The following is a 19,434-nucleotide window of genomic DNA, read 5'->3' as shown; positions in this document are numbered from 1 at the left end:
ATTGATTTATTTTTAATAATGGAGCATTTTCTACATTCAAACGGAGCCTCTGCCACTGGACACAAACATTTTAGGAGACTCCTGTTTCCACCAGTTGAGAATGAAGATAGTATTGCCAATACCAGGTTAGCTGGAAAATCTCTGGCTATGCTTTGTATAGGCAAACATGTAACTCCCAGTATAATGCCTGCATACCATCATTTTTGTTGTTGCTTAAATCACATCTGGTGTTACAACCTACATCTGAACACATGGGCAGAGGGAAACGGTGGCAGTATCTTTACTTTACTATTTTTATTTTTGACAACTTGTACTTTTTACTTCACTACATTCCTAAAGAAGATGATGTACTTTTTACACCATACATTTTCCCTGACACCCAAAAGTACTCCTTACATTTTCAGTGCTTAGCAGGACAGGAAAATGGTCCAATTCAAGCACTTATCAAGAGAACTTATCTGGTCATCTTACTGCCTCTGATCTGGTGGACTCATTAAACACACATGCTTCGTTTGTAAATTATGTTGGAGTGTGCCACAGGGCTATCTCTACATTAAAATAACAAGAACACGTGCAGTCTGGTTTGCTTAATATAAGGAATTTGAAATTATTTATACTTTTACTTTTTTATACTTTAGTATATTTTGGAAATTCTATTTACTTTTGATACTTAAGTATATTTAAAACCAAAGACTTTTACTCAAGTAGTATTGTATCGACCCTGGGTTTATAAGCGCGGAAATCGACTCTGCCGCACGAGCATGCTTTTGCGGCACAGTCGATAGCGCGCCGGACTTCGGGGTCGAGACCTGCTCCCTGCTGTTTCATTACATTAGTGTCAGAAGTGGGATCGGACCTTGCATCCACGACAGTGCGTGTGCTTGGCCGGTGAGCGCGTTCCTGTAAGACGTAGAGTCGCAAGCTAGCGCGAGGACGCACTCTTTGAAAGGAGGGAGTAGTGTGACGACCCTGGATTTATAAGTTACTGGTTGACTTTTAACTTGAGTCATTTTCTAATAAAGGTATTTTTACTTTTGCTCCAGTGGAGCTACTGTACATATGAACGCCTAAGGCCGCGCAGCATCGGCCTTCTGCGAAACGTACCTCTTGCCATTCCTCTGTATCGGTCGAGGATCTTGACACTACTGGGACGACTGGCGAGGACGCGCTCTCGCGTTGTCCTCTCTGCGCGCTCCCGTGACACCTTCAGTTCCAGTAGCTGTAGTTTCCTCCGCAATGCCCTGTTTTCTTTCTGGCTTTGAGTTATTTCCAAACGAAACACTGCATAGTCGTCGTCTACGAGTTTACAGATGTCTGCCACAGCTGCATTTGCTAGCACCTCCATGATGGAGGCTATTTGAGTGTGAAAAACCATACAGTTAGCCATTGTTAGCAGCTCGCTCGTGTTACCTAGTTAACATCTATGAACCAAGTCCAGTCTCCAACACGAATTAAAGACTGCATGTGATGCTGTGCTGGTAAATACGCGTCTAAATAACAACAATAAAAACGATAACGTGGAAAATGTTATTCGGTACTGTTCAATTCACTTCCGTTTACACTGACGAGAAAGGATGTTACATAGAATTAGAATACCGGTACTAGAAAGGACATTAACCTTCTTATGGGGTCGTTACCACAGCCACAAAGTAATAAGCCCCGCCCATTTCTACAATGTTTTTTTTAATTAAAATGTGATTTCAAACTTAACCACACTGCTAACCTTATGTCTAACCTTTAATTAAAACCCAATTTTTGTTTTCATGAATTTTTACAATATAGCCAATTTTGACTTTGCCTGTGATGGGATAAAGGTCAGGGAGTTGGTCACCCATGCTTTGCCAGTGCTGTCCTAAAATATTTGTTCAAATAATACATTTTAAGAATGTATCTGCACTGAATGTTTGTTAGCTAACTAGCCAGTCTGTTTTAGAAGAATAATTCTATGAATTTTTCAAATTAACTGCCAACATACCATACACTGGCTGAAATCAGTTGATGATAGGACTTAGACAAGTTGTAAATGCAATAAGTACTGATATACTATCGTATAATAGCACTCACCCCTTTCCAAGAAAACACAACTTTAGAGGCTATTTATACAGAAAATGTTCATAAAACTCATATAAACTGTACTTATAATTATGACAATATTTTAGGTTGACGAGAATTCTATTATACAATTTTTGATATCACATGCCTTACTTTTATTTACCTGTCTAAGTAAAATCAGGATTACGCCCCTACTGCCAATCATTCCAATTAGACTGGTTTGGATTTCTCCCTGACCAACATGGCTGCCATTATCGCACCTTTACATAACTTTTAGGGTTGATGACAAAGCCCCTCTAGTAATTTATTGGGATCTCTATACAATGTTATTGATTGGCATCATTGCTCATATGGTGTCGCTAAATGATGTTAACATGCGCGCTGTCTTTTAAATACGGTACTGCTTATTACATATCAAATCTCCTATTCATGATAAATATCTTTCAAGCGCAGAGCAGACTTGTTTAGAAAGAACAGTGTGTTAACAAGACTAGAGTAGAAAGTAATGTGTTTATTCCATCTACATTACCTCAGTAAGGTAAATATTAAACTGTCCTTGTTCTAGCCTAGGTTTACTGTCTCTAAAAACAGGTATTTACTCAAGCCTGTTTCAAATGACAAGTTAACAAAGGGTTAATGAGGGGTATGTGGTTAATTACACTCCTAAACAGAAGTATACTCTGACCCAGTTTGTATAGACAAGTCAGTCTGGAACAACAAGTACATGTGCACTTTAGTTCATAATATTTCACCTCAGTCATCACATGGCTTATAGGCCATTTACTGCAAACAGCTTGAGGTCAAGGACTGTAGACTAAAAGGTGCTGTATGGTCTAACCGACATCTGCATTGACCGCACAGCATTCACAGTGATATGGCCTCTGCAGAAGTCAGGGCATTCATACTTCTTGCACTTCGCCGAGCAGCACAGAGCTGTTGTCAAGGAAGTGAGTGTGTGTTTATACTAGACCTCCCACTCTCACCTACCGTCAACCATTCATGTCAATGCGGAGCTATATGGAGCCCTCCACATTGGTACACAATTTGAGAGGCCCACGTCGATGTGGTACGGAGCCCAATTTGGCTTCTGGAGGCTCCCCAATTGCGCCACACCATCCATACGTCACCTCCGACCACATTTTCAGACCAAGCATAAATTGGCTCTGATCACAGTGACATGGTGACGTACACTCCCCTATGTATTTATTTGGACAGTGAAGCTAAAATGTTATTTCTCTATAGCCTACTCCAGCATTTTGGATTTGAGATCAAATGTTTCATATGAGGCAACACAGATTAAGTTGTGCACAATATAAATTAATGGTATATCATGTATTGTATCATTTTGGAGTCAGTTTTATTGTAAGTAAGAATAGTATATGTTTATGAACACTGCTACATTAATGTGGATGCTACCATGATTACAGATAGTCCTGCATGAATCATGAAGAGTCAGAAATTTACAAAGGCACAAAGATTATACCCACAAGACATGCAACCTCTTAGCATTACCAATAACAGGGGAGGTTAGCAGCTATTTATTTTATTGAGAGGGGAGGTGATATTTATGCCTCAAACTTTCTCACACATCCACATTAATGTAGCAGTGTTATTATTTTATTACCTACATTATGTTATTTCAAGTTATCCTTTTGGAGCGCAATATCACGTTATTAAAAAAATATATACTTAAATTGGGCATGCCCATAAATTGGGCAATTGAAGGCATCTCGGCCTTATGTTAACTTTGGTTGTGTTTCATTAAAATAATAGACCTTTAAAATGTTGTAGGCAACATTGTATACAACATTATCAGCCAGTGACTTGATTCCTACTGTGACAAAGCAATTTAAAATTGTTAAACGGGAGCGACAAGTGTGTTGATAATGGTAATTGTAAAAAAAAAAAAATGTTAAAGGTTATGCATGCCAACATATTAGGCGATAATTAAGAGAAAGTGATCTTGTCAGGTGAAAATGATATCAAACGTTTACCATGGCAACATTTGATGTACAGTCACATTCACCGTGGTTGTCTAAAGCGTGCTATAGAGTTCACAGTTGGCGATGCCTCATTGTGATTGGTTATTCCCCATCCTTTACAACAATTTCAATTATCATCATCACATTCCTTTGCGGTAACTCAAACTGACGTAATTATCAGCTGAGAAAATTTTATGAGTCGATTTTAGTCCTGGCTCAAGAGTTTGTATGGGCAGTGTCTTAGGGCTGCAATCCCGTTAATGGGATTGATATGACAACAGCCAGTGAAAGTGCAGAGAGCCAAATTCAAACAACAGAAATCTCATAATTAAAATTCCTCAAACATACATGTATTTTATACCATTTTAAAGGTAATCTTGTTGTTAATCCCACCAATGTGTCCGATTTTAAATAGGCTTTACAGCGAAAGCACCACAAACGATTGTTAGGTCACCGCCAAGTCACAAAAAAATTCAGCCATTTTTCCAAGTCACAAAAAGCACAAATAGAGATACAATTAATCACTAACCTTTGATGATCTTCATCAGATAACACTCATAGGACTTCATATTACACAATACATGTATGTTTTGTTCGATAAAGTTCATATTTATATTTAAAAAACTCAGTATACATTGGTGCGTTATGTTCACTAGTTCCAAAAACATCCGGTGATATTGCAGAGAGCCACATCATTTTACAGAAATACTCATTATAAATGTCAATGAAAATACAAGTGTTAGACATGTAAATATAGATACACTTCTCCTTAATGCAACTGCTGTGTCAGATTTCAAAAAAGCTTTACGGAAAAAGCAAACCATGCAATAATCTGAGAACGGCGCTCAGAAAACAGAGATATCCGCCATGTTGAAGTCAACAGAAATCAGAAATAACATTATAAATATTCACTTACCTTTGATGATCTTCATCAGAATGCCCTCCCAGGAATCCCAGTGCCACATTAAATGTTTGATTTGTTCGATAATGTCCATTTATGTCCAAAGAGCTACTTTTGTTAGCACGTTTGGTAAACAAATCCAAAAGTCATGAAGCGCATTCCCTAGTTGCAGACGAAATGTCAAAAAGTTCCGTTACTGTCCGTAGAAACATGTCAAACGATGTATGGAATCCATCTTTAGGATGTTTTTAACATAAAACTTCCATAATATTCCAACCGGAGAATTCCTTTGTCTTCAGAAAAGCAAAGGAGCGCGAGCTACCTCTCATGTGAAATGCGCGTGACCAGAGCGCGACTGCTGCCAGACCTCTGACTCAATCTCCTCTCATTCAGCCCCCCTTCACAGTAGAATCCTCAAACAAGTTTCTAAAGACGGTTGGCATCTAGTGGAAGCCTTAGGAAGTGCAACATAACCAATATCCCACTGTGTATTCAATAGGGGCTGCGTTGAAAGATTTCCCACTTCCAGGTTTTTACCGTTCAGACAGTAGTTCAGTGGGCTCACCTCAGTGCGACTGTGTGGTCCTGTGCTGCTCAGCTGGGTCCTCTGTGGGTTCAGGAGGTGTTGTCTGGTTGTCCTCCATGACCATGGTCCCCTCAGGGTTCCCCAGACCCTCCACACACCCTTCCTCCTTCACCAGCAGCACCTCTGGACCCTCCTCCTGGAAGAGAGAGGTGATACAGATAACACAGACATACACTCCCTCCAGTACATACACACATACACACAAATAATAAACACACTTTCAACATGGAGTGTTTACCAATCACAACTACATTTGAGTCTGATACTGTAGTTATAGAATGACTTCATTGTTGTTAAACCCATAATGGTGGACATAAATAAGATGTGGGGAAAATATAAGTCAGCTATGATAAGTCAAAAGTCATCATTAGAGAAACCTGACTAAACTATTTAGAAGTCTACCGTAGCTATTCGTAAGGGTGTGGGAATATTTAGTAAGTATATGGTTATAAAGCACTGTCAGGTGTATACAGATAAGTGTATACAGTATACTAAAGAGCCTCAATGAAAGTCTTAGAATGAAAAGTCTCATTTTGTGTTTATTAAACAAAACTTAAATACACCATATGAAAACCAAACATATACAAAAATTAGGCATGAACTTGATAAACTGCATTCATTTTCTCATTAAGTGTCTTGGGGAAAAATGTAAGTAGTTGAATGGAAGTAATGAAATAGGCATTTGTGAACATCATATAGCCAACACAGTACAAACACAATATGTAATAGATTTGTAGGCTTAAATATGCCAAAGTCTATATGCAACACTCTACCCAGGAATATTCAACACCGAAATCTGTTACTCTTGTCATTCCAAATGCATCTGTGGAGCTTTTCTGCTGAAATCCAGGGTTTGATCTAAATGTCAGAAGCTATCAAGTGATATTGTTACTTTCTATATTATCAGAGTGGAGTGTTTATTCTGCTGGTGTATCCTGAGGTAGCTCCTCTCTGAGAACCTCTTCCCACAGTGCGTACAAGTGAACGGCCTCTCTCCTGTGTGGACCTTCAGGTGCATCTTCAGGTGACCAGCCTGGGCGAAGCACATGTGGCACTGGGTACAGCTGTAGGGTTTCTCCCCGGTGTGCACCCTCTGGTGTCTTTTCAGGTTGCCAGCCTGGGTGAAGCGCATGTGACACTGAGCACAGCTGTAGGGTTTCTCCCCTGTGTGGACCCTCTGGTGGATCTCCACCTTCTGGGGGCAGCTGAAGCCTTTGTTACAGAACATGCAGGGGAACCGTTTAGCTTTACTATTGCCTGATGTAGCTTCCCCTCTCTGAGCCCTAGTCCTGTCGTTTGAGTTCAATACCTGATTGAAAAGGATGCTGCCATGTGAATCGGAAGGCCCCATCGACGTGGATAATGGGTCGCGATCCTTGAGCGTATGTAAAGGGTAGTGGGCAGCGACATTTGGATTGGTCTCCAAGCTTTCCCTGTAATCTAAGAAATCTCTGCCCTGTGAGTGTCCATCTCCTAGGTGACTATCTGCATTCCATGTGGGAGGAATGTCACCCTCCACTTTCACAGTCACGTCATCTATGGCCATACCCTCCCCTGCCTCATATAGGCACCCTTCAGAGTATACACTTCTACTGCACTGGTTCCAGTCCCGTCTAGACAGATCAGTCTGTGCCTCTAAACCCAAGGGCATGTTGCTAGGGTCCATCTCTGAAATATAAGAACAAGAAGGATCATTACCAGTCTCTGACGCGTCACCTGAGTCCGGATGGGAATGAACCGTCCTCGGGCTCGGGTTTCCATAAAGTACGTACGCTGACGCGGGAGCAGGAGGACAGCCCAGTCTCCCCAGCCCCATTCTCTCTGGGTCTGACATTTGGTCAGATCCTGTGTGTAAAAGCCTTTGTGTTACAGTTGAAGTGTCTGTCTCTGACTTGAGGATGGCGTTCAGCGTTCCACTGACCTCCGTGATGCTGCATTGGGTCTTGGGCTGCGCTGGGGCGGTGGTGGGTTTGTCCGTGGCTACAGGAGGCGCTCCCACTGCTCCAGTTTGGCGGTCTCTGCTGTACAGTGGGTTCTCCTCTCCTTCAGATGTCTCCTGCTTGACCCCAGGACCTGCAGACTGACACAAGAAGAGAGATGGTTATTACCAGTACATGAGTTGAATTGTATAACAATGTTGTACGGAAGTTTCACAAGTCCCCTTTGATGAGAATGTACATGTAAGCAAGTAAATAGCTGAGGGGAGACTTTCTGAAATAAAGGGGCCACAAAGTAACTAATGCTTTATGCAACACTATTACACTAACCTCTATCACAATAATGTGCTGGGTTGAGGTTCCACTCCCCTCATCAACAGTGATTGGTTGGTCATCTCTCAATGTATTGTGTCCTGCTGGCTTCACAAAGCTCCTGTGGCCTCCAGTGAGATGTCCTTCACCTGAGAGAGTGATTGGAAGAAGAGAGGCAATTAGTTTAGCTACTATTAGTTTAGCTACTGTCAACACTGTATTGTACACTATTGACAGTTGTTGGTATGTTGTACACTATTGACACTGTCTAGAATTGGCAAGGATGTAAGCTAACACTTTGCATAACTTCTTCATATTCTATTTATTGATTGATGTATTATGTTCCATGCATCACATTGTTTTCATTGAGTAAATAATAGGAAATGCAGTAAATCAAGAACATTATATTTTGTCTTTGCGTAATCAGGGCAATTATTACATACTATCCAATAATTGACCTACCTCTTGCTATTCCTCTGTATCGGTCGAGGATCTTAATACTTGGGCGACTGGCGAGGACGCGCTCTCGCATTGTCCTTTCTGCGCGCTCCCGTGCCACCTTCAGTTCCAGTAGTTTCCTCCGCAATCCCCTGTTTTCTTTCTGGCTTTGAGTTATTTCCAAACGAAACACTGCATAGTCGTCATCTACGAGTTTACAGATCTCTGCCACGGCTGCATTCGCTAGTACCTCCATGATGGAGGCTATTTGAGTGTGAAAAACCATACAGTTAGCCATTGTTAACAGCTAGCTAGCGTTACCTAGATAACATATATCAACCAAGTCCTGTCTCCAATGCGAATTAAGTATGTGACGCTATGCAGTTAAATTAGTAATATTTTTAGTTGGGTGTTAATACACGCCTAAATAACAATAGAAACGCTAACGTGGAAATTGTTATTGGACACTTCATTTCCGTAAAGATTATTTACAACTAAGTCGTTTTTCTCAGTTGCTTGAATTCCACGTGCGTCCACTTATATCAGTACATTTAGAACAGCCTAAATATTACGTAACTTATATTCAATTTAATAAGCCTCACGTAATTCGACACTTCTAAATCTTATCTCACGAGGACCGATTTTGGGCGGTTTAAATCCTCTCGCTTCGCCTCTTCCTCTCTGCTTCCGTTTACTTCATTTTCCTGTGAGTTTCCTGCAGATTAGACGCAGTGTTGCTGACTTTTAGGGGTCGGAGTGCGAATTGCACAATATGTCACAGAAAAGGAAGGGGAAAAATAAATCTCACCACTATCTAACCCTACACATGCAACACTCTAACAATACTTTAGCCCTACAAGATTCTACTGCAGGCCAACAGCTGATGCCACTACCACATCTATTTTCTGGGATTTATGCTCCATCAGTGCAGATAATTAATAACCATGGCAATAAAAGCAGGCAATCCCACTTTACTAAAACTCATCCTCTCTGGATCTCTCTCTTCAGACCTGCTCACTGGGGGGCTCACAGTGAAATCACTCACCCTTGGGAAGTGGCTATTTTATCATGTAAATCTTGGTGTGGCAAACAAAGCAGAACAAAAATCTGGCAGCGAAACAGTTCATTCAGCCTCATTTACTGCCTTTTAAAGAAACATAGCTGACTTGCTTAAACAAATGTGGTTTCTACTGACAATTGAGATGTACAAACTATGAAATAAGGGGATGACAAGCGGGTAAGAGGCAATCCGTAATTTCGATTAAGACAATGAGTTAGCGACGACGGATGTAGTCAAACAATTTGTTCAGCACTTTTGAAATGTACAGAGACAGAATTCAGAACATGGGCCGTTCTTACAGTGTACTCCCTGTACAACAAGTCAGAACCGTAGGATAAATAAAGGGGGCATACAGACAATGAAAGCTTTTACAATAGTCAACGATTACATTTCTCTAAAACAGGTTATAGGCTACATGTGCACCACCAAGTTAGAATAGAAGGTGAAATTAAGAGGTGAAAATAGGCCAAATTATTAGGATGAGGCACATTGAATGTCGTTTCGGTTTTTGCGTGCCAAAAAAGATACACGTCATACAACACTATTTGGCACGTTAAATAAGCTTTTCATTTGACACGTCAAATAACACAATTCTATTCTAGAGTGTTGTCAGTGCTGAATTTGCACGTGCAAGCTAAGCACCACCACTACTATCAGTAGCACAGTCAAAGCTGTACAAAACAAGCACACACAGGCCATGAACGATGTGTGTACAATACAGCGTTGGTTGAAAATAAACCAAATTATTAGGGTGAGGCACATGGGCTACTAACAGCTTACTACACAACATACACTTAGTATTAGTTTCTTAGCTACAATATACATACAGTGGGGGAAAAAAGTATTTAGTCAGCCACCAATTGTGCAAGTTCTCCCACTTAAAAAGATGAGAGGCCTGTAATGTTCATCATAGGTACACTTCAACTATGACAGACAAAATGAGAAAAAAAAATCCAGAAAATCACATTGTAGGATTTTTTATGAATTTATTTGCAAATTATGGTGGAAAATAAGTATTTGGTCACCTACAAACAAGCAAGATTTATGGCTCTCACAGACCTGTAACTTCTTTAAGAGGCTCCTCTGTCCTCCACTCGTTAACTGTATTAATGGCACCTGTTTGAACTTGTTATCAGTATAAAAGACACCTGTCCACAACCTCAAACAGTCACACTCCAAACTCCACTATGGCCAAGACTCCACTATGGCCAAGACCACACAAAAACGTTAGCCCTATCAAGGCCTGTAGTAAGTTATTAGGATTGGTGTTCCCTCACGTCCATATCTCTGTGTCTACAGAAGACAGAGGGACCACCTGTGCTAATTAGCTATCTAGCATGCTCCGAACACCTGTGGGTAGCGGAAGAAGGCTGCCAGAAACTTGTAACTGAAAAATACTGTTGGCGGAAACTGTCAGTCATTTAAAACAGTGTACAGTAAGTGTATATTTTGCATTTGTGAAATTATTTTGATGTGATATGAAGTAAAGGGCTTTGTTTCTAGAACTGATAATCGATTTAGACTTTTTAAGAGTAACGTTACATCTTGGGCTAGGGCGCCCCCAAAGTTGACACACTGTGCTTTCTCTATCATAGTCACTAAATTATGTAGACAACACCACGCACATTTACATATTCCTTATCTGTCACGAATTAAATAAAATTATATTTAAACTTACTCTGCCGGTTGACCACAGGAAAGTATTATTAAACCAACTTCAAAAAGTGGGTCTGTGTGTGGAAATCAATATGTTTTGCTTATGACCGAAGGCAGGTATACAAGATGGTACACACACGCGAACCATGCATACTAATAGAAGTCTTGCAGGTGTTTACATAGTTTTGCGCAGGTGATAAAAATGTCTATTTCAGTACTGGTTCTCTAACAAGTCAGGTAAACAATACTTTCCTGTGGATATTTTATCTTGAAGGACCAAAACTATGGGAAAATTGGCAGAGTAAGTTCAAATATAATTTTAATCAACATTCCAGCTTGTAGAGGACCATTTCCAGAATCTAACACTGTCATGTTCCAGATGGTGTATTTTTTTATTCTGGTCCCCAAACATTCTCTTTCCCAACTTTACACTCTCCCTGACTATGCCCTCCTGCACAGGTCATGGGATCTCCCTGTTACACACTGCTGCAACATGTCCGAATCCTTGGTATCTAAAGCACCGTAGCAGGTTCGGAACATAGGCCGTCACAAAATAACAAACGGTCTCAAAGATCAACAAGATAGACAGGGTATTCTCAGTCTTGCCATTGCCACCGGGTCAACATCTCACCAAACGGAGGGCGTCACAAACACCAGAAATATTATTTTTTAATTTGATCCACTTCTACACTCAATGGAACCCCATTGATCACTCCTTTGAGCGCCGCCCTGCTCCAGAGAGCAAAGCACAACACAGGTCGATCGTAGAGGGGCATGATGCGGAGCAATCCGTGCCTCTGGGTGGAGGATGCACAAAAAAAATCCACTTCTTGAAACTTTGACATGTGTAACAGTTCTGTTAGTCATTTACCCAGCTTGAAACAACTTATGGGTCAGCCAAAAAGCAGGGATCCACTTTTCTACCAAAATCTAACTCCTACCTATCCAAAAATCACCTCTGGTAGGATTCTCAGGGAAAATGTTGGAAGTCTCTACCACACCTGTCACCGCATGTACTTCAAATAAAGAAAAACCCTTGAATGAGTAGGTGTGTCCAAACTTTTGACTGGTACTGTACATCAATATAAATACAGACAACAGTGTGTGACTTGTAAGTCAATTATTGAGTAGCAATGTTTGCTAAAGCCATGGGAGATTTGTAACTATACACATAATCAGATATATTAAGAACAACTCCTACCAACTACCCAGTTTTTTATTATATTTTATTTATTTCACCTTTATTTAACCAGGTAGACCAGTTGAGAACAAGTTCTCATTTACAACTGCGACCTGGCCAAGATAAAGCAAAGCAGTGCGACAAAAACAACAACACAGAGTTACACATGGGATAAACAAACATACAGTCAATAACACAATATTAAAATATATGTACAGTGTGTGCAAATGTAGAAGAGTAGGGTGGTAAGGCAATAAATAGGCCATAGAGGCAAAATAATTACAATTTAGCATTAACACTGGAGTGATAGATGTGCAGATGATGTACAAGTAGAGATACTGGGGTGCAAAAAGATAAATAACAATATGGGGAGGTAGTTGGGTGTGCTATTTACAGATTGGCTGTGTACAGGTACAGTGATCGGTAAGCTGCTCTGACAGCTGATGCTTAAAATTATAGAGGGAGATATAAGTCTCCAGCTTCAGTGATTTTTGCAATTCGTTCCAGTCATTGGCAGCAAAGAACTGGAAGGAAAGGTGGCCAAAGGAAGTGTTGGCTTTGGGAATGACCCGTGAAATATACCTGCTGGAGCGCGTGCTACGGGTGAGATAAGGTGGGGCTTTATCTAGCAAAGACTTATAGATGACCTGGAGCCAGTGGGTTTGGCTGCAAATATGTAGCGAGGGCCAGCCAACGAGAGCATAGGTCGCAGTGGTGGGTAGTATATGGGGCTTTGGTGACAAAACGGATGGCACTGTGATGGACTACATCCAGTTTGCTGAGTAGACAACGCTGAAGTTAAGGATCGGTAGGATAGACAGTTTTACGAGGGTATGTTTTGCGAAATAGGAAGCCGATTCTAGATGTAATTTTGGATTGGAGATGCTTAATGTGAGTCTGGAAGGAGAGTTTACAGTCTAACCAGACACCTAGGTATTTGTAGTTGTCCACATATTCTAAGTCAGAACCGTCCACAGTAGTGATGTTAGTCGGCCAGGCGGGTTTTACAAGCATTTAAAAGTAGTTGGAGGCCACGAAATTAGTCTTGTATTGCATTGAAGCTCGTTTGGCGGTTTGTTAACACAATGTCGGAAGAAGGGCCAGATGTATACAGAATGGTGTCGTATGTGTACAGGTGGATCAGAGAATCACCAGCAGCAAGAGCGCATCATTGATATATACTGAGAAAAGAGTCGGCCCGAGAATTGAGCCCTGTGGCACCCCCATAGAGACTGCCAGAGGTTCGGATAACAGAGTGGGATGACCGCAGCAGCTTTCCAATCTTTGGGGATCTTAGACGATACGAAAGAGAGGTTGAACAGGCTAGTAATAGGGGTTGCAACAGTGCCATGGGAGTGCTATAGGGGAAAGGGCCACAGTAAAGAGTTGTTTTTCTTCCCCAATGAAAGCATGACCTCAGTGTCATCTCCGCAGAATTAGTTTGTTATAAGGTGTTACAAAAAAAGAGGGTGTATTTTATGAATATAACATAAGACAAAACAAATTCAGAGGGTATAGATTAGGGTTATATAGAGGTCTTCAAGGATCCACATGTACCCAAATACTCGAGACCTGATCAGGTATCAATGATTTTTTATTTTTTACCCCCTTTTTTCTCCCCAATTTCGTGGTATCCAGTTGGTAGTAGTTACAGTCTTATCTCATCGCTGCAACTCCCATATGGACTCGGGAGAGGAAGGTCGAGAGCCATGCGTCCTCCGAAACAAAACCCAACCAAGCCGCACTGCTTCTTGACACAATGCACATCCAACCCGGAAGCCAGTCGCACCAATGTGTCGGAGGAAACGCTGTACACCTGGCGACCTGGTCAGCGTGCACTGCGCCTGGGCCCGCCACAGGAGTCGCTAGTGCGCGATGAGACAAGGATATCCCTGAGCCAAACCCGGATGACGCTGGGCCAATTGTACGCCGCCGGCTGCTACAGAGCCTGGGCTCGAACCCAGAATCTCTGGTGGCACAGATACCACTGCGCCACCTGGGAAGCCCCAGGTATCCAGAATTATAAATAATGTAAGGGGTCTGGCATGGATCTGATATGAACTTAAGGGGTCTGGGCATTCTGCACAAGTGGAACTCTCAGAAAGCTCTTGATAGCATGAGTGAGTGGGGGAAATATAATATACTGTTTATTACTTGTATGTGGTGATAGTATGATTATTTAGTGATGTAATTGTGATGTTATGCTAGTAACTTTACAACGCCAATTAACATGAGTGCCATGCCATTGTTCGCCACCAGGTGGGAACAGAGCTATTAAATGAGGGCGTTTCTTGTTACTTTTCTGTGTCTAATCAGTGTCGACAGGTGCTACTACTACTGAACTTATTTTGAGTGCATTATGTTTAACCTGATTTTATAAAAGTATTCATATTGATTTTTATTTACAATCACACAAAAAAGTTTAAAATGGAGAATAGCTATTTCTCCACTTACCAGGTCAACTCCACAGGCAAGTGTGCGCCTTCCACATGATTTAGAGCTACCTCAACTCAGTGCATTTGAGCCAGTTTCACCTAGTCCTAGGAATGGGGATGTGTCTATGGATTTATTGCGGGCATTGTTAAGCAGATAGGTCACTCCATAGGTGAAAATATTGCCTCTTGTTTGGAATCAAAGGCTATGGGAGATGGGGTGGGACTTCAGAAGGATGATCATGTTGGTGGTACCAAGGTTGGGGACAGCTTTAGTCTAAATGTACAGTCCTGGCCAAAAGTTTTGAGAATGACACAAATATGAATTTTCACGAAGTCTGCGGCCTCAGTGTCTTTAGATATTTTTGTCAGATGTTACTATGGAACACTGAAGTATAATTACACACATTTCAAGTGTAAAAGCCTTTTATTGACAATTACATGAAGTTGATGCAAAGAGTCAATATTTGCAGTGTTGACCCTTCTTTTTCAAGACCGCTGCAATCCGCCCTGGCATGCTGTCAATTAACTTCTGGGCCACATCCTGACTGATGGCAGCCCATTCTTGCATATTCAATGCTTGGAGTTTGTGTCAGAATTTGTGGGTTTTTGTTTGTCCACCCGCCTCTTGACAATTGAACCGCTCTCCTTGAAGTTTTTGATGATCCGATAAATGGTTGATTTAGGTGCAATCTTACTGGCAGCAACATCCTTGCCTGTGAAGCCCTTTTTGTGCAAAGCAATGATGACGCCATGTGTTCCTTGCAGGTAACCATGATTGACAGAGGAAGAACAATGATTCCAAGCACCACCCTCCTTTTGAAGCTTCCAGTCTGTTATTCGAACTCAATCAGCATGACAGAGTGATCTCCAGCCTTGTCCTCGTCAACACTCACACCTGTGTTAACAAAAGAATCACTGACATGATGTCAGCTGGTCCTTTTGTGGCAGGGCTGAAATGCAGTGGAAATGTTTTTTGGGGATTCTGTTCATTTGCATGGCAAAAAGGGACTTTGCAATTAATTGCAATTCACCTGATCACTCTTCACAACATTCCGGAGTATACAGTGCCTTGCGAAAGTATTCGGCCCCCTTGAACTTTGCGACCTTTTGCCACATTTCAGGCTTCAAACATAAAGATATAAAACTGTATTTTTTTGTGAAGAATCAACAACAAGTGGGACACAATCATGAAGTGGAACGACATTTATTGGATATTTCAAACTTTTTTAACAAAACAGAAACTGAAAAATTGGGCGTGCAAAATTATTCAGCCCCTTTACTTTCAGTGCAGCAAACTCTCTCCAGAAGTTCAGTGAGGATCTCTGAATGATCCAATGTTGACCTAAATGACTAATGATGATAAATACAATCCACCTGTGTGTAATCAAGTCTCCGTATAAATGCACCTGCACTGTGATAGTCTCAGAGGTCCGTTAAAAGCGCAGAGAGCATCATGAAGAACAAGGAACACACCAGGCAGGTCCGAGATACTGTTGTGAAGAAGTTTAAAGCCGGATTTGAATACAAAAAGATTTCCCAAGCTTTAAACATCCCAAGGAGCACTGTGCAAGCGATAATATTGAAATGGAAGGAGTATCAGACCACTGCAAATCTACCAAGACCTGGCCGTCCCTCTAAACCTTCAGCTCATACAAGGAGAAGACTGATCAGAGATGCAGCCAAGAGGCCCCTGATCACTCTGGAGGAACTGCAGAGATCTACAGCTGAGGTGGGAGACTCTGTCCATAGGACAACAATCAGTCGTATATTGCACAAATCTGGCCTTTATGGAAGATTGGCAAGAAGAAAGCCATTTCTTAAAGATATCCATAAAAAGTGTCGTTTAAAGTTTGCCACAAGCCACCTGGGAGACACACCAAACATGTGGAAGAAGGTGCTCTGGTCAGATGAAACCAAAATTGAACTTTTTGGCAACAATGCAAAACGTTATGTTTGGCGTAAAAGCAACACAGCTCATCACCCTAAACACACCATCCCCACTGTCCCCACTGAGCTCGAGCTGTTTTGCAAGGAGGAATGGGAAAAAAATTCAGTCTCTCGATGTGCAAAACTGATAGAGACATACCCCAAGCGACTTACAGCTGTAATCGCAGCAAAAGGTGGCGCTACAAAGTATTAACTTAAGGGGGCTGAATAATTTTGCACGCCCAATTTTTCAGTTTTTGATTTGTTAAAAGTTTGAAATATCCAATAAATGTCGTTCCACTTCATGATTGTGTCCCACTTGTTGTTGATTCTTCACAAAAAAATACAGTTTTATATCTTTATGTTTGAAGCCTGAAATGTGGCAAAAGGTCGCAAAGTTCAAGGGGGCCGAATACTTTCGCAAGGCACTGTATAAGAAACAATACATTATGAAATGTAAACCACAGTCAAGCCCATCTAATACTGTGATTCAAGTACAATATAGAGCCATTGGAGTTTCGACTGAGATAAGGGAAACTTAGTCCCTGCCCTGCAGTGATACAAAAATAACCAAGTCAATCAGCAGAGTAAATGTTCTATTTAATTTCAACAAAATAGTCATACACTCACATAACTTTGAAGTACGGTACTTTTATTGCAAAAAAACTATATAAGTAGAATAACTACTCACTATGGTAACGCTACCTTTTCTGTAAATTTGGTAACCTCGCTTTGATCAAATTAATTTGAGAATACTTTGGAAAAGGTTCAAGATTACATACATCTTCATGTCATGTAAACATGCATTAAGGCACTATCCTTAACTCACTATAAAACATCAGTATCAACCTAAAGGGACTAAGTTTGTCACTCTTCATCAGTGAAGCATTTGTACAGACACCATCACACCAACCATCACCATATCATCTACTCTGCCTCATCATACTCGTTCTTTCCTCAGTTCACCTCATCCAGTTCCCTACTACATCCAAAACCAACAGAATGAACTACAAATGAACTAGTACTATATTACATGTCAGTATACTCTATACATGGGCTGTGTGCATTTTCTGCTGGTGTATCCTGAGGTAGCTCCTCTCTGAAAACCTCTTCCCGCAGTGCATACAGGTGAACAGCCTCTCTCCCGTGTGGACCTTCAGGTGCATCTTCAGCTGGTAATGGTGGGAGAAACTATTCTCACACTGGGGCAACGTCAGGATTTGTCCCCTGTATGGACTCTACAGGCTGAAACAGTGTGCATCCCCTGGTGGAGCTCCACCTGTTTGGCGAAACTGAAGACTTTCCCACAGAATGAACACGGGAAACGCTTCTCTTTGCCACCAGATCTACTGATAACGTCACTTACTACTGTCATTTGTCAATGGACTTGTGTTGCCATTTAGTGTTGAGGCACTGGCATTGACTGAGGTCTGGTTGCACATTAGGAGAGTGTGAGGAGGATGAAGGCCAGGGAGTGTCTGTGTTGTCGCAGGATCCATGTTCCAGTTGATAGATCCTATAGAAGGCAGACTGAAGGCAGCACCTGTTAGGGGGTTAACCTGAGGCGCCATCAGTCTCTCTGAATCACAACTATAGCAGCAGGACGGAGCACCGCTAGTCGAGTCTGTGTCTGTTCTCTTCAGCCGCATACAGACACCTTCCTGCCCCCGCAGACCAAATCTACGCCTCGCTCTGGTCTCAGCCAGTCTGTTGTCATGGAGACTAAATTCAGTTGTTGTTTTGTGTTCTACTGTCTGTTTCTGGTTGTGGTTTAAAGTGTTGTTCCCCAACCCAGAGTTGTGGATGATGTCCCATCTATTGACCTCCACTATGCCGCCTCTGGTCCTGGCCTGCGCGGTCGTCCCCGGGCTCTTGGGTCTGGGAATCCAAGATGGCAGCCCAGTCTCCTCTGTTAGCCTCCAGCCAACCACCGTTACAAAATAGGCTTTACAGGCATTGTAGAGGGAATAAGTTTTAAATCAGTTACCTGGTCAAGTTCATACATTATAATGTGTGTTTTTATATTTTAACATATTGATATAATTTTATGAATTTAGAAAAAAAAAACAAAAAAAACAAGTGCATCACTATTGCCATTGAAGATCTATTACTGTATGTAGGCTATATGTATTTCTCCCTTACCTTGCTCCCCCATCTTTGGTCCATCTTCTATTTTCTCCTCTTTGACCAGCAGCAGATCAGGCTTCCCATCCTCCATGTCTACTGACTGTAAGAGAGGATGTTGGATCGATCAAGAAATCTGATATGAGCACCCTGCTATGGAGCATCTTCTGATTGGGCAATGAGGGAGTGCTTTGAGTATTATGCAAACATGCTAGTTATTTTTCTCTCTGCATTGTTGGGAAGGACCCGTAAGTAAGCATTTCACTGTTAGTCTACATCTGTTGTTTACGAAGAGCGTGACAAATAAAATTTGATTTGATTACTTGACACTTGAATGATTTGATCATTTAATGGCATGGTCCCACACTTAAGACAAAATGAATCAAGACCTGGATGGACTCACCTCAGTGACACTCTGTGGGTTCAGGAGGAGGTGTAGTCTGGTTGTCCTCCATGACCATGGTCCCCTCAGAGTTCCCCAGACCCTCCCCACACCCCTCTTTCTTCACCAGCAGCACCTCTGGACCCTCCCCTCCTGGAAGAGGGAGGTGATAAAGATTACACAGACATACACTCCCTCAGGTACGTACACACACACACACACACACATACATACAGATAATAAACACTCGTTCAACATGGAGTGTTGACCCATCCCCACTACGTCTGAGTCCTACACTGTAGTTACAGAATGACATCATCGTTTTTAAACCCATCATGGTGGACATAAATATAACGTTGTGGGTAAATATAAGTAGGCTATGTTAAGTAACCGTCAGACAAACCTGACTAAACTATTTTGACGTGTACAGTAGGTGTTTGTTAGTATGTGGGTCTAAAAGTCT

At 41.5% G+C, this 19,434-nt stretch overlaps 2 protein-coding genes across 2 annotated transcripts in view; both read right to left on the bottom strand.

Moving 5' to 3' along the window:
- LOC110533183 (protein krueppel) overlaps window positions 1-19,434 on the bottom strand; it is a 260,240-nt gene that overhangs the window by 237,722 nt on the left and 3,084 nt on the right. The window contains exon 2 of the mRNA XM_036934536.1: window positions 18,993-19,124. The gene's annotated coding sequence lies outside the window, so the exon portion shown is untranslated. The remainder of the gene's footprint in view (window positions 1-18,992; window positions 19,125-19,434) is intronic.
- Window positions 6,041-7,850, bottom strand: LOC110534720 (zinc finger protein 271). Its single transcript, XM_021619654.2, has 3 exons — window positions 7,789-7,850; window positions 7,443-7,601; window positions 6,041-7,189 (listed from the first exon to the last, which is right to left on the bottom strand). The coding sequence occupies exons 2-3, from the start codon at window positions 7,456-7,458 to the stop codon at window positions 6,417-6,419; spliced, it is 789 nt and encodes a 262-aa protein (XP_021475329.1). The 5' UTR covers window positions 7,459-7,601; window positions 7,789-7,850; the 3' UTR covers window positions 6,041-6,416.

This window comes from Oncorhynchus mykiss, chromosome 10, assembly GCF_013265735.2.
Source record: "Oncorhynchus mykiss isolate Arlee chromosome 10, USDA_OmykA_1.1, whole genome shotgun sequence".
NCBI classification, from domain to species: Eukaryota; Metazoa; Chordata; class Actinopteri; order Salmoniformes; family Salmonidae; genus Oncorhynchus; species Oncorhynchus mykiss.
The sequence above is the reverse complement of the archived record's forward strand: the minus strand, read 5'-3'. Positions and strand labels throughout refer to the sequence as shown.